Source organism: Mobula birostris, chromosome 25, assembly GCF_030028105.1.
Source record: "Mobula birostris isolate sMobBir1 chromosome 25, sMobBir1.hap1, whole genome shotgun sequence".
NCBI classification, from domain to species: domain Eukaryota; kingdom Metazoa; phylum Chordata; class Chondrichthyes; order Myliobatiformes; family Myliobatidae; genus Mobula; species Mobula birostris.
In genome coordinates this window covers 4,613,199-4,637,503 of record NC_092394.1, presented here as the reverse complement: position 1 = coordinate 4,637,503, position 24,305 = coordinate 4,613,199, and the positions used below count along the sequence as shown (strand labels likewise).

The window sequence follows — 24,305 nt, the reverse complement described above, 5'->3', positions numbered from 1 at the left end:
GAGGTTCACAAAAATGATCCCGGGAATGAAATGAAAAGTGAAAACATATGAAAAGTATTTGATGTCTCTAGGCCTGTACTCACTGGAGCTTAGAAGAATGATGGAGGATCTCACTGAAACCTACTGAATATTGAAAGGCTTAGACAGAGTGGATATGAAGAAGATGTTTCCTATAGTGGGGTAACCTAGGACCAGAGGGCACAGCCTCAGAATACTAGGATGTAGCTTTAGAAGAGAGATGAGGAAGGATTTCTTTATCCAGAGGATGGTGAATCTGTAGAATTTATCGCCAGATGGCTGTGGAAGCCAAATCACTGGGTTTAGTGGGCGTTCATGAGGACATATAATCAGTGACACAGGACTCTGGAGTAGGGGCAGTATGTCTCTGATTGACTGGGTCGTGCAGATTGATACAAACCTTCTGGCTGCAGTGCTTGGCTCTGCTGGACCGCTGGACCACAAGGCCAGCCAATGTGAAAACTCAGAGTGCCGATAGTGAACAATGCACGTGTGGACGGTGACAGATGCAGAAATATCAATGCCCGTGATCTGTAAAGCAGAAAAGAATCATGTTCAGTCCATCATATGCAAACCATTCATACACAGTGAACTTATGCAGTGTGAATGATATTCCAAGGAAGTATAGAAGAACGAACGGGGACCTCATTGAAACATCGAATATTGAAAGGTTTAGATCAGGGATCCCAAACCTTTCTTATGCCAATAACCGAGGGGGTCCGTGGACCCCAAGTTGGGAACCCCTGGCCTGGACAGAATGGATGTGGGAAGGATGCTTCCTATAATAGGGAAGTCTAGGACCAGAGGGCATAGGCTCAGAATACAAGCACATCACTTTAGAACAGAGATGAGTAAAGATTTATTTCACCATAGGAATTCATTGCTACAGACTGCCAGGAAGGCCAAGTATTGGGTATATTTAAAGCAGAGGTTGGGAGGTTCTTAATTAGTTAGGGTATCAAAGGTGAGAAGACACTAGAATGGGGTTGAGTGAGATAATAAATAAATCAGCTATGATGGAATATCAGAGCAGACTCAATGAGCTGAATGGCCTAATTCTGCTCCTTATGTCTGACGGTCTTATGATCACTCTGCAAGGAGTCTGTCCCCAATGAGCCACTGTCAGCACTGGTCATGGGTTAGCTTCTCGACTAAAGCAAGGAGTGCAGCAATCCAAATGGGCCTGAAGTATACCTGGGATTGCTCTTCTCAATCCTGACCAGGCTGTGTTGAGAATGTCATGTGTGACACCCAGCAGACGTACCGGACGGATGATGCTAATAAGAGAGATAAGAAAGACAATGGAGAAACATTCAAAATGCTAATAAGAGAGAAGAGAGGGATTAACAGGAAAGAAACACAATTCAGCTATTGACAGACCGGTTGCTCTGAACCTGAACTGTCTGAAGTTTGATGGACAGGTTATACCCCAGCAGGGAGATAAAAGGAGCAGGTTTGCTAAGGTACGCGACACCAGGAGACCCTGGAAAGAGCAGTGTGCCCCCACAAGTGGTGGGAGTTTGGAGGTCTGGTTCGCAGGAACCAACCAGAGGCTCACAGGGTGTAAGGGTATGATCGGTGGGAACCTGGGGTGTGTGTCCGCCCTTGCCTGGGTGCCGGGTTCACCGCGGAAGAATGATCGTATCCGGAACGCAGGGGTCACAGTCGGTGACCACAGCGGGATAGAAGATATCAAAGGGTCTGCCCGAAACCAACTGCGAAGACATCCAAAAGGTCTGCCTGAAACCAAATTGCATCTCTCTCTCTGCCCCTCCAACGGTACAACAGCAGCGATTACTGCGAACTGCACTAAACTGAACTGAACTCTGCTTCACTTAAGACTGATCATTTTACCCCTAGACTGCGGTAAAGCTTGGTTGATTCCTATTACCCTAGTTCCGTGTATATGTGTGTATTATCATTGCTAACCTGTTACATTTATATCCTTACGATTAGTGTACTGTATTACTTATTTCTTTAATAAAACTTTATAAGTTTCTAGTAATCCAGACTCCAACGAGCGTTCCATTTCTGCTGGTTTGGCAACCCAGTTACGGGGTACGTAACAAGAACAAGGGAAATAAATGAGCTGGGTTGTCAGCTCATTAAATATCTTGCTCGATCAGCAAGGTAGAACCTGGAAAAATTCACATCTGCACCAGAGGCCTCAATACCCATCGGGAGTAGAAATCCTCACCAACTTATTCTGGCTTCTTCCACCCTTCTTTTCCAGTCCTGAGGAAGGGCCTCAGCCTGAAACATTGACTGTTTATTCCTCTCCATAGATGCTGCCTGACCTGCTGAGTTGCTCCAGCGTTTTGTCTACATTCAGGATGCAGTATCTCATGTCTAAACCTGGTGTCTAAAGGTCTTTGCCCCAGACAGCGCCATCTCTGTGATTGTCACCACTCCCCGAGGACTCACACCCAAAATTTTAATCATTTTACCACTGGCAGCTGTACCTTTAGTTGCCTGGGAATGTCTATTCTCACAAGCCAGAGATACAAGTGACTACCTGCTGGAATCTGCATCTAGACACGAATCATCACAGAAACTCAAACACGAGGAATTCTGCAGATGCTGGTATTTCAAGCAACACACATCAAGGTTGCTGGTGAACGCAGCAGGCCAAGCAGCATCTCGAGGAAGAGGTACAGTCGACGTTTCAGGCCGAGACCCTTCGTCAGGACTAACTGAAGGAAGAGCTAGTAAGAGATTTGAAAGTTGGAGGGGGAGGGGGAGATCCAAAATGATAGGAGAAGACAGGAGGGGGAGGGATGGAGCCAAGAGCTGGACAGGTGATTGGCAAGGGGGATATGAGAGAATCATGGGACAGGAGGCCCAAGGAGAAGGAAAAGGAGGAGGGGGGGAAAACCCAGAGGATGGGCAAGGGGTATAGTCAGAGGGACAGAGGCTCTGCAGGTCAGGCAGCATCTTTGGAGGGAAGTGAAAAGTCGACATTTTGTGTTGAGTTCCTGCACGGCCAGTGTCCAGAGGCTGGGGGAGGGGTTAAGCATAAGGCTAAGGTTGACAGTCTTTAAACCTAACCTATTTCACTACTAATATTTCACAAGGACCGACGTCATTTGTTCATACTCCTGTGAGATGCCTTAGACCATAAGACATAGGAGCAGAATTAGGCTATTTGGCCCAACCAGTCTGCTCTGCCATTCCATCATGGCTTTTTATTTTCCTTCTCAGCCCCATTCTCCTGCCTTCTCCCTGTAACCTCTGACACCTTTACTCATCAAGAACCTATCAACCTCCTTTTAAATATACCCAATAACCCTGCCTCCACAGCTGTCTGTGGCAATGAATTCCATAGATTCACCATCCTCTGGCTAAAGAAATTTCTCCTCATCTCTGTTCTTCTAATACGAGAATGCTCCTTCTGGTCCAAGACTCTTCCACTACAGGAAAAAGAACTGCTAACCATTTCAACGTTATTGAGGCAAGTGCTCCTAGCATCAGGGAGGACTATGAAGCACACATGCTAGGACCACCAGACACGAAAACAGTTACTTTTCCCAAGCAGTTACTTTTCTAAGACTGATCGACACCTCCACCCACTAACCCACCCTGCAACACCCCTCATCATTTCCTGTCAGTCACCTTATATATAGACACTCCTGTGCCTTGTGTCACTTTATGGCCATACAATCAACGTATATAAGCTACCTTATGTATTTATATTTATTGTGGGTTTTTTTTATTATAGCACTCTTTATCTTATAGTGTTTTTGTTGTGCTGTATCGGATCTGGAGTAACAATTATTTTGTTCTCTGCACTAATGTACTGGAAAAGACATTAAACAATCTTGAATCCTGATAATGAATTTGGTGGATTTATAGGCAGTACACAGCCAGGTAGCCTCTCTAGAGAAAGAAAGAAGGTGCCTGCAGGTTCTTTCTGACCTGCTGAATTTTTCCAGCATTTTGATTTTATTTCCGATTTTCTGAGATTTTTGAATTTTTATTCTTGGTCGATAAATCATACCACAAGCCACTATATCCACCTGAACTTACCTTGCTCCATCAACTTTTTCATCTTGGCTCTGAGCACAGTTGTGAGTCATAGCAAGAAACCACAGCCCATACCCTGGGAGGGCTTCACTGTTGAAGCCTATTGGAAATTAAGTTCAAAAGCCAAAAGGTAATGTTGCAGCTCCATAAAACTGATGAAACCACACTTGGGAGTATTGTGTTCAGTTCTGATCACCTCATTATAAGGATGTGGAAGCTTCAGAGGATGCAGAGGAGGTTTACCGGGATGCTGCCTGGATTAGAGAGCATGTTTTATGAGGATAGGTTGAACAACTAGGCCTTTTTTCTTTGGAGTGAAGGAGGATGAAAGGTGACTTAATAGAGGTGTACAAGATGATAAAAGGCATCCACTGAGTGGAATTTAATCGCCTCTGAGCTCCACAGGTTGGCACCTTTTTGTTTACTCATTTCTGCTCTGGGGAAAAAGTCTCTAATTTTAATGTCTTTGGAGGAAAGTATGGGGAGGGATGTCGGAGATAAATTATTCTTTTACATTGGCAGTGTTAGGCACATGGAGTGGTTGTAAAGGGCTTCACTTACCTGTAGGGAGCTGCTGAGCTTGGCCAGGGTCACGATCCGCTGCCGACTCTGGGACAGCAGCAGTCCGTCTGAGGGCATTAATGGTCAAAGTTTAAAGTTAATTTATTACTCATATGCTACCATATACTACCCGAGATTCATTTTCTTGGAGGCATTTACAGGAAAAATAAAACACAATAGAATATACAAAAAACATAAACAAAGACTGAAAAACAACCAATGTACAAAAGAGATGACAAACTGAGAACACGAGTTGTAAAGAGTCCTTGATAGTGAGTCTGTAGATTATGGAATCAATTCAGAGTAGAGTAACAGAACATGAGTATAGCACAGTACAGGCCTTTCAGCCCACGGTGACAGTGGAGACACGACCTAGTCTTCCCCTACTTTCCTGCCCTTTTATAACAAGGTGCCCTTCAATCTCGAACCAAACAGCGATCAGGACACCTCCTTTCTGACAGTGCTAACCTTCGAGATTCAGCTCAACGGTGACGGGAGGCAGCAAAAGATGAGGGATGGAGTGGTAAAAGTCATCCAGCGTATAGTGGAAGCTCAACGACTTCAGGCTCCAGTGCAGGTGTCTGGGGGAAATGAGAATACTACATATCAGGGGGTGTACAGGAAACCCTGTAATAGACAGAAATGCTGAGATAATCCATGTAACTTTGGCTCAGGTCAGTTTGCCTTGGCTGCAGAGACAAACTCCATTCTCAAGAGGAATGTCAGTGTGTGGCTCGGTCATGAGAAGCAGTGGCACGGACCTGGAGCTGGACCCATGGGTGTCCAGTGGTGTTGGAGGGGCAGCGGAAAAGAAGCACCTCATCATGGTAGAGGCGGCAGAGAGGGAGCACCTTGGGTGGGGGGAGAAGGAGTCATGCAGGAGGGACAGCAGGGAGAGAGCAACGTGGAAGGGACAACTGGGGGCCAGGGAGGAGCAGCAGGGAGGGAATGCCATTGGAGGGGCAGCAGATGCCATACATTGGGAGGGGAGGTGGAGAGAAGTACTATATTGTGGGAAGGGTGACAAGGGAGTACCACACTGCAGGAGGGATGGCAGGAGAGATGGTGCGGGGGGCTCTTGACCATGGGAGGGGTGACTGGGAAGGAGTTCTGTGGTTGGAGCATAACCAGTTGAGCTCCATACTGTTACAGGGGCAGCAATGAGAAGGTGCTACAATGCATCTGTACCTCTGCTGGCTGTTTAACAATAGCATGACACTGGTATTCTCCATCTTCACCGAAACAACTTGTGGCAGATACTCCATAAACCCAGGTCTATAAGGCACAGCATCGACCTCCTTGGCATTTTCTGTAAAGTAGTGTAGGAAGCAAACCAGTGAGCAGTACATCAGGCTTTCTGCCAGTGCACATACTGCAACATGCACAGGAGGGCAATCAGTCCCTTAAGCCCATTCTATCATCCAATGTCCCCTGGCGACTCCCTCCTGAGTCTAACTATCCATGGGTTACATTTCTTTTCATGCCTTCCTTAACAAAATACCTTACCTATCTAAGATTTAAACCAATTAATTGAGTTATCACCATCTACCCTCTATGGGAGAGAGTTCCATAACTATGTCACCCTGGCTTGTAGATGTGTTCCCTAACTTCTTGCCTGACAATTGGACTTCAATCTAAAGTCATGCCCTACGTCTCAACTGTAAACAATTTCCATTTTGGGCAGCATGGTAATGTAGCAGTTAGCATAATGCTATTATAGTGCCAGCCGGTTCAATTCTCACCTTGGCCCCCCTCCCGCTTCAGCTTCTCCCCATCTCAGTCTCCTCCTAGGATTCACCTCACCTTTCCAGAAGGAAGTTTTAATCTCAAGATTTAACCTCTTTAACCACCGATCAGGGCTCAATTCCTACCCCTGTCGGTGAGGAGTTCGTAGGTTCTTCCTGTGACCTCCAGGTGCTGCCGTTTCCTGCCACATTACAAAGATGTCCGAGTTAGGGTTAGTAAGTTGGGGAACTGCCACACTGGAGCTGGAAGCATGGTCACACTTGTGGCCTGCCCCCAGTATATTCTCAGACTGTGTTGGTCATTGATGCAAATCACACTTTTCACTGCATGTCTCGACGTACATGTGACAACTAGAGCTAATCTTTAAAAAAAATCTTTGTTGTGTGGGAAGTAATGGTCCAATATCATCACATTGGGTGCAAGAACCCAAAGCCAGCAGTGGTTATCCATTCCTAACAATCCCTCGAGTGGGGAATGCAGATGAAAATGAATCACATTACTGAAGTCACATGTAGACCAGTACAGGGAAAGACAGCAGAGTTTATGTCCTGATAAGGTTTTCTTTAAACAGTAAGCCAATGTGTTGCTGTGTGTGTTTTATTTTATATATTAACAGAGACTGTTTATCACAGCGGTCCCCAACCACCGGGCCGCAAAGCATGCGCTACCGGGCCGCGAGGAAGCTATATGATTTGGCAATATGAGTTAGCTGCACCTTCCCTCATTCCCTGTCACGGCCACTGTTGAGCCATTACGCATATGAGGTCATTACCCACGCGTCATCCATGTCAGTGCGGGAAGGAGATCAACTCCTCGAGCTTGCAAATGACGGCAGGCTGGGAAGTATGTTTGACATAACATCTCTGCCGGCATCCTGGATCAAAGTCAAAGCTAAAAATCCTGAGATAGCCACGAAAGCACTGAAAACATTGCTTCCATTTCCAACATATCTCTGCAATGAATGCAATGAAAACTAAACTGTGGAACAGATTGGACATAAGGAACCCCGTTCGACTATCGCTGTCTCCCATCACCCCTCGATAGGACCGTGTTGTTGCAGGAACACAAGCCCAGGGCTCCCACTGATTCAGTGATATTGGTGTGTTGCAATGATTTTATATGTTCATACGGGAAAAACGTGCTGCATGTTTAATATCCAAACGTTACTTAAAATGTTATGATGCTATTGACTTATATAACCATATAACAATTACAGCACGGAAACAGGCCATCTCTCCCCTTCTAGTCCGTGCCGAAAGCTACTCTCACCTACTCTAATTTTAACGCTACTCTAATTTTTCTTTGAATGATAATATCGAACCTGCCTCTACCACTTCTACTGGAAGTTCGTTCAACACTTATTTCAAGCTCCCCTGATAATTGACTTATCACTATATTCATGCGAGGAAAATATGCGCTGTGTGTTTAATATTAAATTCGTTAGATAAACCCTTTTAGAAAGGAAATTGAGTGTATTAGCCACTTATCACCGATATTCCAGTCGTGAATAAGACCCCCCCCCCCTAACAGAATCGCCAAAAACGATTTGCAGAAAAAAACGTACACGCATGCGCACTGGTGCCCGCGCAAGGCTTCATGGTCATTGTAGTCTTTTTGGGGAAAACCCAGCGTATTTGACTGCTACTCTTGTCTGTTGGCAACCCTACCACCACCCCACCTCCCCCCGGTCAGTCAGTCCGCAAGAATATTGTCAATATGAAACTGGTCCGCAGTGCGAAAAAGGTTGGGGACCCCTGGTTTATCATATGTGATTTATTTAATTAATTTGAATTTCTTCCCCCAGAAATGGGATTTGGACTCGTGCATCTACATTAAGATTGCAGAGCATGGGAAACCAGTCAGAGAGTCAATGCTAACCTGCATTCCGTATGAGTGCACTGCGACCTGATTATATTTACCACGTCCCTAAACCTCAGAAACTACTACTACTACGTCAACTCAGGCCTAGGGGTCCGGCGTTGGGCACAAAACAGAAACAGAAACACTTGATTGCAAATTACCACCAGAATCTAAAGTAGAATATGCTCCATCTGATACCACTCTCTGCCCTCTGTGGAATACTTTAAGAATACATTTCATTGGGAGTCAGAGAATTGGTATGTTACCGAAGACACTCATCAACTTCTACAGATGTACCATGGAGAGCATTCTAATTGGTTGGATCACCCTCTGGTAATGAGGGGCCACTGCACAGGATCGGAAAAAGCTGCAAAGTTGTAAACTCAGCCAGCTCCATCATAGGCACCAGCATCCCAAACATCGAGGACAACTTCAAAAGGTGATGCCTTAAAAAGGCAGCATCCGTCATTAAGGATCCCTGTCACCAAGGACATGCTACCTTCCATTGCTACAATCAGGAAGTAAGTACAGGAGCAAGACACACACTCAGTGTTTCAGGAACAGCTTCTTCCCATCCGCCATCAGGTTTCTCAATAGACAATGAACCCATGGAAACTACTTCAGTATTTTTCTTCCTTTTTGTTGAACTACTTAAAATATATTTAAATATCTTATTGTAATTTATAGTTTTTTTTATTATGCATTACAATGTACTGCTTTTGCAAGACAAGAAATTTCTGATTCCAAATCCATGCAGCCAAGTTTCCATGGATCCAATGCTTCATGACTTAGTAGGTGAACCCACCATGGAAATCTTGTGAAACACCTTACTAAGATCTATATACATAACGCACCCCACTCACCTTCTCTCTCACCTGGTCTCACCTGCCAGCTTGTACCCTTCCCCACAAGTTTTTATTTTGGCTTCTGCCCCTTTCTTTTCCAGTCCTTATGAAGGGTCTCAGCCCGAAACCATGACTATTTATTCCAATCCATAGGTGCTACCTGACCTGCTGAGTTCCTCCAGCATTTTGTGTGGGTGACACACCACATCCACCAGTCTACCTTCAACAATCTGTTTGTCTCTTCCTTGAAAAACTCGGACTTGTGAGGCATGACCTGCCCCTCACTAACCATGCTGGCTCTCTGTACTGAGACTATGTTCCTCCAAATACTCATAAATCTTGTTCCTAAGAATCTTCTCTATTAGTTTGCCTATTGCTAAGAGCAAGACTCACTGGGCTACGTTTCCCAGAGTTGTGCTCTAGAATAATATCTGCCACCCTCCAATCCTCTGGTACTACTCCTGTGGCCAGGAAGGAGACAAAGATTATTGCCAATGATGCAGTTACCTCTTCCCTGACTTCCAGTACTAACCTGGAGTATATCCTATCTGGCCCCAGGGACTTTTCTACCCTACTGGTTTTGGGCCAACGAGGGACATTGTTTCTTAAACTGCCCACAAACCTCCCTTCCCACCCTATTGGAGTTTCTGAATGCCTGGCTCCCTCTCACCTGCAGAGTCTGTGCTGTAACTTTCCTGCAAGACTCTGGGATGTGACAGAGCTTTTCGCAGTATGTGGGAACTGAAGAATCCCTCGTGGAGCTCGGTTTGTAGTGAGTCGATGACCAGCTCTGTGCTGAGCGCCTTCAGGCTGGGCAGGCTGATGTCCACAGTCACCACCAGGCTCAGTGACATGTTAGCCAGATGGAAATCCTCCTGCAAGCACAGTGAGACAATGTGGAATGCTGTTCATTGAGTTAGTGTGATGCAAAAGACCATTCTGCCCATCAGTTCCAGACTTCAGCCCAGCAGAGAAAACACATCAGTCCCATTCTCTCATAAACACGAGAGATTCTGCAGATGCTGAAAATCTGGACCTTAGCCTGAGAGTGTCAACATTTTAGGTCAAAGTCCTGATGTATGGTCTTGGCCTGAAACATCAACCATTTATTCCACTCTGTAGATGCTGAGTTCCTCCAGCAGGTGATGTATTCACTGGAGTGGGACAGAAGCTGCTTTCTAACTTATGAATTGACGGGCTAAGGTGGGAGTGATGTCCAGCCCTCTAAGGGATCAGCAGCTCCCCCAATAATTGGGCAAGACAAAGATGGTCCCAGGAAGGCAGGTAGGACACATGTTGAGGTAATGGTTAAACTGCTGGACTAGAGGAGATGATCACAGATAGTGGTCCATATCTCATAGCAGTAACTAAATAAACTTAGAAACAACAACCACAAAACTAGTGGGGTAGAACATAGAGCAGTACAGCACAGTAAAGGCCCTTCGGCCCACAATGTTATGCCAACCTTTTAACCTACTCTAAGATCAACCTAACCCTTCCCTCCCTCATAGCCCACCATTTTTCTATCATTCATTTGCATATCTAAGAGTCTCCTAAATGTCCCTAATGTATCTGTCTCTACCACCATCCCTACCAGCACATTCCATGCACCCACCAGTCTGTGTAAAAAAAACCTGCCTCTGACACCTCTCTATACTTTCCTCCAAACACCTTAAAATTATAACCCCTCGTATTAGCTGGTTGTCCACTCTATCAATGCCTCTTATCATCTTGTATACCTCTAATCATCCTTTACTGCAAAGAGAAAAGCCCTAATAGCATTGACACTGACTTCCTTACATTCTTCATTCTTCTGGAGTACGTGTGGCTCCAAAACCCAGTTTATTGTCACCTCAGAGGGACTAAGAAATGGACAATAAACGTAAGCATTGCCTGCAATGTCTACACCAACATCTACCCTCATACCCAACTGCTGTTTCCACCAAGTTTCCCACGTAGTGAGGGGTTTCCCTGGGGAAACATTCTGACGGTTTCCAGTGATTCAAGATTCAACTCCTTTCAACCCTACAACTCATCTTCTCAGTACTGTTTGCCTAGTTTGTCGTCTTTTGCACATTTTGCAATCTTTATCTATTTATAGTTTTTGTAAATTCTACCATTTATTTTTTCCAGTAAATCCCTGCAGGAAAATTAATCTCATGGTAGTAGGTGGTAAAATATACGTACTCTTAAAACAAATTTACTTTTAACTTTATACTTGACTAAAGGGCGGTATGGTTGCACAACACTTTACAGGACTGAAGACTTGGATTCAATTCCCACCGCTGCCTGTAAGGAGTTTGTATATTCTGTCCGTGGCTGCGTGCGTTTCCTCCCACAGTCCAAAGACATAGCAGTTTGTAGGTCATAGTTATTGTCCAATGATTAGGCTGGTGGGGGGGGGCACAGGGCAGTGTGGCTTATAGGGCTGGAAGGGCCGGCTCTACATTGTATCTGAATAAATAAATAAGTAAAGCTGAATGGGTGATTTCACGGAGCTAGCTTGTATCATTGAACAGAGTTAAATCCACAGATCAATTGAACTATGGAATTTTACGAAATGTAATGGTTCACAGAATTAACACAGTAGTTCTAAATAGATCTCAAATATATACTGAATATATACTTCGTTAATAAATTTACTTTGAACTTGAATGCCACTGAACTGAAAGCTTCTAACAAGCTGGGGGAAGAGCAGAGAGACAGAGCGGAGGGCGGGTGGAGACAAAAGGGAAGTATGGAGGTAGAGAGGAAGGATAGAATAGAGAGAAAGAAAACTAGACTGAAAGATGAAGAGGAGAGGAGGATGGAGAAATTGCAGGGACAGTGAACCCCTGGAACTCACCAGCTGGCTGCTCTTTATCATCTTGCTGTTCAGTTTCCTCACAGTGCTCTCGCACTTCATGCTGAAAAACAGGTTAATTCCTCACTTTACTCACAACCTTTTTAGCTGCCCTTACAGGCAAACTATTCCTCCTAGTTCATCAACAAGAGCCCTGCTTTTTTCACTGGCTGTTTGAGTGTTAGGAGCAGTGCTGCAGCTGGTAGTGTCACTGTCTCATGGTGCAGGCCAGGCGCAAGGCTAGTCTTGAACTCGGATGCTGTCTGTGTGAAGTCTGCATGTTCTCCTGCGACCGCTTTGGATTTCTCCTACATCCCAAAGACGATCAGGTCCGTAGATTAAGTGGCCGCTGCATGGTAGCACAACAGTTAGTGTAACACTGTTACAGTGCCAGCAACCTGGGTTCACTCCCCCCTGCTGTTTGTAAGGACAGAATACCTTCTCCCTGTGACTGTGTGGGTTTTCTCCAGGTGCTCTGGTTTCCTCACACAAACCAAAGATAATTGGTCACATGGGTGTAATTGGGCAGGGTGGGCTTGTTGGACTGGAAGGTCTTGTTACCATGTTGTATCTCCAAATTTAAAGTGTGCAGAGGTGTGTGTGCCTGCTATCAACTCAGTAAATTCTATTAGGTCTTACAATAGGATGGAGATGAGGCAACATTGAACCAGGGGTCCAGCTGAAGTCCCCGAACTCCCTCTCGACCTCTCCAGGGCAGGAACTTGGAGGGTACCTTCCACTGGCCTGCTGAGGTCACATAACAGCCCATGGAGGAGTGCACCAGGGTGAATCCCACACTGTCCTCTGCCTCTCACTGGCCTGGCTACGCTGACCAGTACTCACCTGCTGCCATTGCAGCTGAAGACAAGCATGCAGCTTGAGACTGCAACATGCCACAGGGACTCGGGGATCCTGGCATTTAGGACCATCATGTTCATCGAGTAGATATGGAAGGAGCACAACTGTGGGGGGAGAGGTTCATCTTTACTTAGGGCAGCAGAACCCATCCCTCACACCCCCACCCCTCCACATCACTGCATCAACCCCTCCTATGCCAGCGATGCTTATAACTGCCTACCTGTCGACATCCCACTGTGAGCCACTCACCTGAGACAACATGCGCAGTACTGATGGTTGTGGGGTCCACGGCCGCTTCTCCCTCGCACCCTCCCTGGGAATAGTCTCCATCGGTCTCTGATTTGGAGTGGCACCTTGCAGATCTGTCTGGAAGCGGACCTCTCCGACACAGACGCCAAGGTAGTGACTGCAACCCAGAGTAGCCGAGTTGAAGACAGACCTCCTGGACAACAGATCCCAGCGCTTTCCCAGTGATGGGTGTAAGACCATAAGACATAGGAACAGAATTAGGCCATTCAGCCCATTGAGTCTGCTCCGCCATTCAAACGTGACTGATTTGCTTTCCCTCTCAACCCCATTTCTTCTGCCTTCTCCTTGTAACCTTTGACGCCTGTTGAATCAGGGACTACTTCTTTTAAAGGCAGTAATTGTACCCACACCTACCACTTCCTGTAGCAGCTCATTCATGTACCCAAGACCCTCTGTGTGAAAATGTTGTCCCTCATGTCCCCTATAAATCTTTTCTCTCTCACCTTAAGCCTTTTATCTTCTGGTTTTAGATTCCTTTACCCTGTGAATATAAACCTTATCGATACCCCTCATGATTTTATAAACTTCAGTAAGATCACCTTGCAGCCTCCTTCAGTCAGGGAAGACATTCCCAGCCTATCTAGTACCTCCGTATAGTTCAGGGTCCAAGTTCAGGAATAATTATTACCCTAAAACCATCAGGCTCCTGAACCAGCATGGATAACTTCACTCACCTCAACAATGAACTGATTCTGCAACCTACAGCCGCACTTTCAAGGTCTCTACAACTCATGCTCTCAATATTATATATTACATATCTATTTATTCATTATTATTATTATTGTTTGCATTTGCAGTTTGTCTTCTTATGCATAATTTGTTCTTGCCTGTCTTTGTGTGTAGTTTTTTTATTGATTCTATCATGTTTCTTTGTATTTACTGTGAAAGTTCACAAGAAAATGAATTTCAAGGTTATATATGGAGACATATGTACTGTCATAATAAATTTACTTTGAACTTTGAAGCTCTCCAGTCCTGGTAACATCCTTGTGAATCTTTTACGCACTCTCCATCTAGCTTAATCATATCCTTCCTATAGCTAGGCAAACATAAAAGTGCTGTCTCAGCAATGACATGATGCCCAACTCCTGTACTCTATGCTCCGGGGCAGAACTCTTCGAAACACCACCCTAGACCACAGAACAGTACTTCAAGGAGGAGGTGCGAGAGTGCAGATCACAGGAAGCAGAAGGAAAAGCAGGGAGTGCTAAACGAAGCACAAGAGATTCTGCAGATGTTGGAAATCTGGAGCAACACACACAAAGTGTTGGAGGAACTCAGTGGGTCACGCAGCATCAATGGAGGGGAATAAATGGTTGATGTTTTAGACCAAGACCCTTCATCAGCATTGCACGTGTTGTTGTGCATTGAGTAAAATGGGAAAGTAGGTACAGAGAAGGAGCAGTGGTGTGAGACAGGGAAGTAAATGAGATGAGGAATATAGAGGATCAGGATGACAGTATGCCTTTGAACTATTTACACTCCCTTCACTTCCCTCTTCCTATGTACACGCTTCCCTGCACTCACCTTCTTCAGCTCCTCCTCTCCCCAATATACATTTGGATGTTAAGTCAACACACGGTGTAATCTTTGTCTGTGTAACTCCACTCAAGATCAGCTGCCTATGTTTTACTGATAAAAGAGTAAATTGAATGCCAGACCCCTACGTCAGATCATTTAGCTGAGTGTTTACATGGTGATCGGTGTGTGGATAAGAGCCTCTATCTGGCCTAGTGTGAGCCACAGGAAGCAGGAGAAGGCTGTGAGATTAGTGAACCTTCGACAGAGTGACAGTGAGAACATCTATGTGTAGGAGAGGGGCCAAGGGGAAGGGTAGGACGCGAGTGAATTTAGGATTAGACAGCATGGAGTTAGATCCTTAAACTAATCATCACCATGCTGTCCATCTAGCATAAATTTACACTAAACCCAAACTGTTTTATTCCCCCTCCCGCCACCATGGGGATAGTGTGTTCTGTTCTGGTTGTCTCATTATAGGAAGGGTGTGGAAGCTTTAGGGAGGGGGCACAGGAGATTCATCGGGATGCTGCCTGGATTAGTGTGTATAAGGATAGGTTGAGTGAGCTAGGGGTTTTCTCTTTGGAGTGAAGGATGGGAGGTCACTTGTTAGAGGGTATAAAATGATAACAGGCATAGATTGAGTGGACAGTTAGAGATGTTGTCCCCAAGTTGAAAATGGCTAATACGAGGGGGCATAATTTTAAGGAGATTGGAAGGGTATCAGACATTTTTTTTTATATACGGAGTGGTGGGTGTAAGGAACACAATACAAGGGGTGGTTGTAAAGGCATATGCATTAGGGACATTTAAGAAACTTTTACATAGCCACATGGATGATAGAAAAATGGAGGGTTTTGTAGAAAGGAAAGGTTACATTGATCTTAGAGTAGGTCAAAAGGTCAGCATAACATCGTAGGCCAAGGGCCTGTACTGTTCTATGTTTTATCCCACTAGTTTCATGGTTATTGCTTCCAGTTTATTTAGTTACTGCCATAGGATAGGACCTATCTCCTGATCAATCAAAAAGGTTAGCATATTGTGGGCTGAATGCCCTGTATTGTACTGTTCTATGGTCTCATTCCCATCATCTCTCCCAGATTCGTAGGAGCTTTCTACCATGACTACCCCAAGAATCACCATAGGGGAAGACACACCACTACAATACTGGAACAAGATACAAACAGGTGGAGAAACACAGCGGACCAGGCAGCAGATGTGGAGGCAGAGGGATGGGTGTCATTTTGAGTTGACATTAATCAGATCTGCTGAATTCCACCAGCAGTTTGATTTGTTTGCCCCAGATCCCAGCACCCGCGGTCTCTTGTGTCTTCTTAGAAATTTGTGAAGATCCAGCATGCCATCTAAAACTTAGACAAATTTTGAAAGACGTGTAGTAGACAGTATACTGACTGGTTGCATCATGACCTAATATGGAAACACCAATGCCCTTTAATGGAAAATCCTACAAAAGTAGTGGATACAACCCAGTCCATCAAGGGTAAAGCCCTCCCTCCCATTGAGCACATCTATGAAAATGCTGTCACAGGAAAGCAGCATTCATCTCATCAGGGACCCCCACCATCTAGGCCATGCTGTCTTCTCACTGCTGCTACCAGGAAGAAGGTACAGGAGCCTCAGGACTCACACCACCAGGTTCCAGATCAGTTATTACCCTTCAACCATCAGACTCCTGAACCAGTGGGGATAACTTCACTCAACATCACTCACCCCATCACTGAACTGTTCCCACAACCTATGGATTCGCTTTCAAGGAGTCTTCATCTCATGTTCTCAATATTTATTGTAAATTTATTTATTATTATTTCTTTCTTTTTTGTATTTGCACAGTTTGTCCGCTTTTGCACACTGGTTGTTTGCTCTGTTGGGTGTGGTCTTTCATTGATTGTACTGTGTCTCTTGTATTTACTGTGATTGCCCACAGGAAAATTAAACTCAGGGTTGCAAATGGTGACATATATGTACAGTACTTTGATAATAAATTTACTTTGAACTTGATCTTTGAAATACTGTACTGGATTCGAGAGGCCTGGATCTGCGACATGTTCAATTATTACCATGATTACTGGGAGAGTATCAACAAGGTGATCCTGAACCCTACAGACTGTTGTAAAAACCCATCAGGTTCATTAATAACATCTTCATGAAAACCGCCCCCCCCCCCCCACCATCCAGGCTATACTCCCTTCTCACTACTTTGACAAACATCTATAGATACACAGTGGAAAGTATCCTAACTTATGGCATGCTCAGGAATGGAAAAGTTTACAGAAAGTGGTGGATACAGCCCAGTCCATCACAGAAAAAGCCCTCCCCACCATTCAGTATAGTTACATGGAGCACTGCCACACGTAAGCAGCTTCCATCAAAGACTCCCACCATCTATGCCATGTCTTCTTCTCTCTACTACATTGGGAAGGAGGCTGTAGAGCCAGTCAAACCCATTCTAACAGGAGCCTTAGGTTCTACACCAGCCGGTTCAGGAACCCCTCAATCATCAGGCTCTTGAACCAGCATGGATAACGTCACTCCCCATATTTCTGAAATGATTCTACAGCCTACAAATTCACTTGTGAAAGATTCTTCACAACTCATGTTCTCAGTATTATTTTTTCATTTGCACATTTTCTCTTCTTTTGCGCATTGGTTGTTTGTCAGTCTTTGTTTACGCATAGTGCTTTTGTAAATTGTCTTCCTTTATTTTTCTGTGAATGCCTGTAAGAAAATGAATCTCAACTAGTATATAGTGACATATCTGTACTTCGTTAATAAAGTTACTTTTAACATTGAATCTGCCATTCTTACCTAGAATGTTCAAGTTCAAAGTAAATTTATTATCAAAATACATATAGTCTATGTCTCCATATACAACCCTCAGATTCATTTACTTGCAGACAGTCATAGTAACTAGAATAAAGCACAATAGAATCAATGAAAAACTGCACACAATTTAGGTGGACAATACAACCAATATGCAAAATAAAAACAAACTGTGCAAATACAAAAAGTAATAATAATAATAAATATCGAGAACACAAGTTATAGAATCATTAAAAGTGCGTCTATACTGTAGATTGTGAAATCAGTTCAGTGTTGGGGAGAGTAAAGTTCAGGAACCTGATGGTTGTAGGGTTATAACTGTTCCTGAACCAGCTGCTGTGGGACCTAAGGCTTCAGTTACAATGGGTTTAACTATGACTCTAGACCAGTCAATGTAATTCACTACAACTTCTCCAATTTCGTCTGACCTACCTGCGGAACTCACAGAAAATTAGATTCCGACTTTAGGCACCTGTCCCGCTAGTGCTGCATACATCCCAGGATTAAGGAGAGGAAAAAGTTGTGCCTGGAGGACACGTGCAGAGGAAAACAATACTCACGGTAACTCATGGTTCAGCAGCTTGCAGGAGACCCAGACTTTGTCCACTTCCTACAATGAAGTGAAGGGTGTTACAGAGCAAGAATTACCATCACTTTGTGGCAACAACACACATCAACACTGGGCGCATCACGACATGCAACTGAACTCAACCTCAATCACACAGGCAGCTTGTAGAAGGAGGAGAGTGAAAAACCAGAGTAATGAGCGTGGCACAGTCAATGAACATGAAGGAGAGAGTGTTACATCAGCAGATCAGGCAACATCTATGAAAATCAATAAACAGTGCGGAGGGTCTAGAGATAAAAGTCTTCAAGCATGGCGATCTGCTGAGATCAAAGGTTCCAGGACACCACTGCCTGAGGACGGGAACCCATCAGGGTTTCCCACACAGCATTGCTACTGTGGTGTGGAGGTGACAGAGGGGCAGAGTACAGTCACACACGGTGCTCCTACGCACTGTGAGATGAGCCCTCGGGCAAGTGGAGATCACCAGGCACTGACCACACTTGGGATCAGCACTAACACTCACTCATCCACGAATATGGTGATCAGACACATGCAACAGTTAGAGGCAGAATTCACACTCACCACGGTCCCTCGTGAGGAGATGGTGACACTGATGTTATGCAGCGAGAGGAGACCAACAGAGCCGATCTTGACGTCTGCGTTCAGCCAGTTGTGGATAAGCTGAGTAATGATACGGGACAGCAGCCATCTGCAGGGTACACGTGGGGTCAGTTACATCACAGCAACACCAGGGACAGATCACTAGCTGTACAATGCATGGGGTGCAGAGCCGGCAGGGATAGGTCAGTTGATGTACAACACCTGGGGTGCGGTGCTGAGTCAGTTGCTGTACAAAGCCTGGGGTACAATACTGGTGGGAACGGATCTGTCATTATATAACACCGGGCTACAGTACCAGTGGGGACGGGTCTGTCACTGTATAACACCAGGGTACGGTACTGGTAGGTCTGTTACTGTATAACACCGGGGTACGGTACCAGTGGAGACGGGTCTGTTACTGTATAACACCCGGGTACGGTACCAGTGGGGACGGGTCTGTCACTGTATAACACCGGGGTACGGTACCGGTGGGGACGGGTCTGTCACTGTATAACACTGGGGTACGGTACCAGTGGGGACAGGTCTGTCACTGTATAACACCAGGGTACGGTACCGGTGGGGACGGGTCTGTCACTATATAAGACCAGGGTACGGTACCAGAGGGGATGGGTCTGTCACTGTATAACACCAGGGTACGGTACCGGTGGGGACGGGTCTGTCACTGTATAACACCAGGGTACGGTACCGGTGGGGACGGGTCTGTCACTGTATAACACCGGGGTACGGTACCGGTGGGGACGGGTCTGTCACTGTATAACACTGGGGTACGGTACCAGTGGGGACAGGTCTGTCACTGTATAACACCAGGGTACGGTACTGGTGGGGACGGGTCTGTCACTATATAAGACCAGGGTACGGTACCAGAGGGGATGGGTCTGTCACTGTATAACACCAGGGTATGGTACCGATGGGGATGGGTCTGTTACTGTAGAACACTGGGATACATATGGTACCAGTGGGGATGGGTCTGTCACTGTATAACAGTGGGGTACAGTACCAGTGGGGACAGGTCTGTCACTGTATAACAATGGAGTACAGTACTGGTGGGGACGGGTCTGTCACTGTATAACACCAGGGTACAGTACTGGTGGGGACAGGTCTGTCACTGTATAACACCGGGGTACGGTACCAGTGGGGACGGGTCTGTCACTGTACAACACCAGGGTATGGTACCGATGGGGACAGGTCTGCCACTGTATAACACCGGGGTACGGTACCAGTGGGGACAGGTCTGTCACTGTATAACACCGGGGTACGGTACCGGTGGGGACGGGTCTGTCACTGTATAACACTGGGGTACGGTACCGAGGGGGATGGGTCTGTCACTGTATAACACCAGGGTACAGTACCAGTGGGGTCGGGTCTGTCACTGTATAACACTGGGGAACGGTACTAATGAGGATGGGTCTGTCACTGTATAACACTAGGGTATGGTACTGATGGGGATGGGTCTGTTACTGTAGAACACTGGAATACGTACGGTACAGTGGGGACGGGTCTGGCACTGTATAATGCCAGAGTATGGTACCAGTGCAGATAGGTCTGTCATAGCAACTATCTAGAGAAACAAACATTCACAACCAAGATCATAGAAAGATTTTCCATGCACTTTCTGAGGTTTCTCGGTACAGAAACACACTGGTTCAGATTTATTTATCACATGTACATGGAGACATAAAGCAAAATGTGTCATTAACATTAACAACTAACACACCTCAAGATGTACTGGTGGCAGCCCACAAGTGTCCTCACACAATCTGGTGCCAACATAGCATGCCCACAATGTTCAGCAGAGTAACACAGAACACAACAAACTATAGAACAACAAAACAAGCCCCTGTCCTCCACCCCACCCACCACATATACACAGATAGTCCTCCAACTCCAGGACAGGCCTCTGGTCTCCGGTCTAGATGAGAAGACACCTACTTCACAGATTGTAACAAGCTTCTGAAAGGTGCTCCAGAGATACAAGCCTTTACTTTACACAACATGATTTTGCAATGTTAGAGGTGTTGCTCCCAGACTGAGAAGGTGAAGACAACTGACTGCGCATCTACCTGCCAAAGCCCAGCAGAGCACCGTGGACAACACCCAGAGAAGACCCAGGGAAACTGAACTGCCATACAGCCCAGGATACAACTGGAGGTCTAAGCTCTCCAGTTCAATTTTATCAACCCCCCAGTCGTCATAGACTCACCTTCACTACTGAGCCGGTGGGAAGGGCTCTGGGGAAGCTCAGACACAGCAAAGCATTGGCACTGGATGGTGTGAACCCCGAGGTTCCAAAGGAATGTGCTGAGTTCTCCAGCGCATCTTCAATCTGAGTCTCTGCCTGGAAAGCGTCCCGACTGTGTGGAAAACATCATGTGTGGTCCCTGTACCCAAGGGCCAACCAAAAGACTTGAATGTCTACTGTCCAGTAGCCCTGACCTCACACATCATGAAGACCTTACAACAGCCTTTCTCAACCTTTTTGCCCTGAAGGAAACCTTGAAATAATTTTCAGGTCTCAGGGAACCCCTGCATAAAAATTATTGTATCTACAGCTCACGGTACGTAAGCGTGACTAGTAAGTTGTAGATATAATAATCCAAAAATAATTGTCAGTGCTCTTTTGAGTAGAGAATGAATATTTAGCCAACCTTTCTTGAAAAAGTTAGCTAAGCTTAGCTTGCCTTTTTTGAAATTAATCTTTCTTTCCCTTTCATAAATTTTAAAAACTCATAAGGAAAATATAATAAATTTCTGTTAAATAACTGACTTAAGCCAAAATGGGATTTAATTTTTCTAAAGGTAGGCTCTGTAGATTTAATTTAAATAAAGGTTGTAAACTGATTTTAATTAATGCTATTTCAACATGAAAATTTATTGACAATATTGAATAGTAAAGTTAGTAAAACCATAAGCCAAAGTAATATGAATTAAAATATAGCCAAAGACACAATTTTATACAAGATTTAAAAAAAAAACATTTTCTTACTAAGTGACATGATCAGGCTCAAATATAGGCCTAGCATGTGAAAACCGTGCTTGATTTTGCTACACAAATACTCAATTCTGGGTCAAATTTGAGATAAGCACACATAAATTTCACCTTCAACTGAAATTAGATGATCTCTATCCTTGCTCTTGACGCTTGTTAAACAAGAAAAGGCTTGCTCACACACGCAAGAAGTTGAAAACTGCAGCAAAATGTTCATTACTTTTCTGTAAATGGCAGAATACTTTTCTTTCACAGAAATACAGAACTTGTCCAGGAGCAGGTCAGTAAATCTTGAGTGCACGATCAGACTGCAACTCACAAAGTTCTTCCTCTTCTCTCAGAGTCAAGTTCTCAGGCTGAGTGAAGATTCAGAGGAAGGGTTTCTCACCCAGTCATACACTTGTGTTGAAAGGGAGGAAAAATACTGTTCAATTTTGTTCTGCAATTCTTCCAGGTGACTTTCTGATCCTTCCTCATTCTCAAGCCCAAGCAGCAGTGGGAACACTTCAAGAATTCTTCCGGCAACATGATTTTTCCAAAAATTTAGTTTCTTTTCAAATACAAGAATTTTGTCACTTGAAGTCAAAACATTTTCTCCAAGGCCTCGTAGAGACTTGTTCAGCTGGTTCATATGATGAAAAATGTCCGCTAAGTAGGCTAGTTTCCCCAGCCATTTTTCATCTTCAAAGCACTCAGCAAAATGTGGCCTACTATTTTCTTGAAAGTACTCCTGTAATTCACTTTTCAGCTCAAACACCCTGTTGAGAACTCTCCCTTTTCTAAGCCACCAGATTTCTGTGTGTAGCAGGATTGGTGTGCTCTTTGTCCAGATTTTCAGTTTTTTTTAAACATTCGAGAGTGAACTGGTCTTTGTTTAATAAAGTTAACCATTTTTGTAGCATCATCCAGAACCTTTCATTTCATCTCCATAAGTTTTTGACATCAGCACCTCTGTGAAGAAAGCAGTGTGTTGTGACAATTATCAGGATTTTCTTTCTTAATAAGAGAAACCAAGTCTCTCATGGAGCCAACCATTGATGGGACACCATCAGTACAGATACCAACACAGTTCCTCCAACTCAGACCTTTTTGTTTCCAGATATGAAGACAAAATATTAAATATATCATGGCCTTTGCTTGTTTCTGGCAACTCTTTGCAACAGAAAAGGTTTTCTTGACTTTCACCATCATTCACAAATGTTACAAATGTTTCAACATGACATTTATTGGTGAAATCTGTTGATTCCTCAATCCGGATAGAGAAGCTGTTGGTTTTCAGTTTATCACATAAAATCTCTTCAGCATCATGTGGCCCGTCATCAACACATTGAATTATCGTACTGTTTAAGAGTGGCCCCCTTCTCGCCGAACAAAAACCATGCAAGAGCCCATTCTCAAGCTGCTATATGTGCTCCTTTCACACACACAGAGGACGTGCTACAGGCCGCAGTCACAGTTCACCACGGCTGTAGGGACTTTCAAGTTCTGAAGAAACCAATGATCCTCCATCAGATGCCCTCTCGTGGCATTTACAACCCACCTCGGTCACCATTGACGACCACCCTCTCACCATGGTCAAGCAGTTCACCCATGAGCAGCGTGATCTCCAACAACGCTACGGTAGTGAGGGACATTGACAATTAACTCACCAGAGCCAACAGTGCCTTCAGGCGCCTCCAGAAAGGTGTGTGGAAGAACCACCAGCTGCGTCTGTCCACAAAAACCCAGGTGTAAAGGGCTGCCGTCGTCACAACACTGCTATACAGCTCCAAAGCCTTGTTCTTGTACTGCAAGCAAATCCAATCGTTTGAGCACCTCCATCAGTGCTGCCTCCACTCCATCATTCATATCAGCTGGCAGGATCCTGGAGAAGGCTCAGCTTCCAAGTATTGGAGCCTCCAACGGGATCCCACCACTAAGCACATCTTTCCCTCCCCCCCTCTCTCTGCATTCCGCAGGGATCGCTCCCTACGTGACTCCCTTGTCCATTCATCGCCCCCCATCCCTCCCCACTGATCTCCCTCCTGGCACTTATCCATGTAAGCAGAACAAGTGCTACACATGCCCTTACACTTCCTCCCTTACCACCATTCAGGGCCCCAAACAGTCCTTCCAGGTGAGGCAACACTTCACCTGTGAGTCGGCTGGGGTGATATACTGCGTCCGGTGCTCCCGATGTGGCCTTTTATATATTGGCGAGACCCGACGCAGACTGGGAGACCGCTTTGCTGAACACCTACGCTCTGTCCGCCAGAGAAAGCAGGATCTCCCAGTGGCCACACATTTTAATTCCACATCCCATTCCCATTCTGACATGTCTATCCATGGCCTCCTCTACTGTAAAGATGAAGCCACACTCAGGTTGGAGGAACAACACCTTATATTCCGTCTGGGTAGCCTGCAACCTGACGGCATGAACATTGACTTCTCTAACTTCCGCTAAGGCCCCACCTCCCCCTCGTACCCCATCTGTTACTTATTTTTATACACACATTCTTTCTCTCACTCTCCTTTTTCTCCCTCTGTCCCTCTGAATATACCCCTTGCCCATCCTCTGGGTCCCCCCACCCCCCTTGTCTTTCTTCCCGGACCTCCTGTCCCATGATCCTCTCGTATCCCTTTTGCCTATCACCTGTCCAGCTCTTGGCTCCATCCCTCCCCCTCCTGTCTTCTCCTATCATTCTGGATCTCCCCCTCCCCCTCCAACTT

General features: G+C 45.3%; 1 protein-coding gene across 3 annotated transcripts in view; it reads right to left on the bottom strand.

Annotated features, from left to right (window-relative positions):
- LOC140187822 (bridge-like lipid transfer protein family member 2) overlaps positions 1–24,305 on the bottom strand; it is a 109,563-nt gene that overhangs the window by 74,920 nt on the left and 10,338 nt on the right. For 2 of the 3 annotated variants that reach the window (XM_072243609.1, XM_072243610.1), the window contains exons 2-11: positions 18,572–18,698; positions 17,982–18,031; positions 13,003–13,159; positions 12,739–12,857; positions 11,899–11,959; positions 9,724–9,928; positions 5,791–5,911; positions 5,071–5,183; positions 4,603–4,670; positions 419–549 (exon numbers count right to left, since the gene is read on the bottom strand). In XM_072243609.1, the coding sequence (XP_072099710.1) occupies positions 419–549; positions 4,603–4,670; positions 5,071–5,183; positions 5,791–5,911; positions 9,724–9,928; positions 11,899–11,959; positions 12,739–12,857; positions 13,003–13,159; positions 17,982–18,031; positions 18,572–18,698 (1,152 nt within the window). Of the gene's footprint in view, positions 1–418; positions 550–4,602; positions 4,671–5,070; positions 5,184–5,790; positions 5,912–9,723; positions 9,929–11,898; positions 11,960–12,738; positions 12,858–13,002; positions 13,160–17,981; positions 18,032–18,571; positions 18,699–24,305 lie in introns of those variants that run through there. The other variant, XM_072243611.1, reaches the window with a different exon arrangement.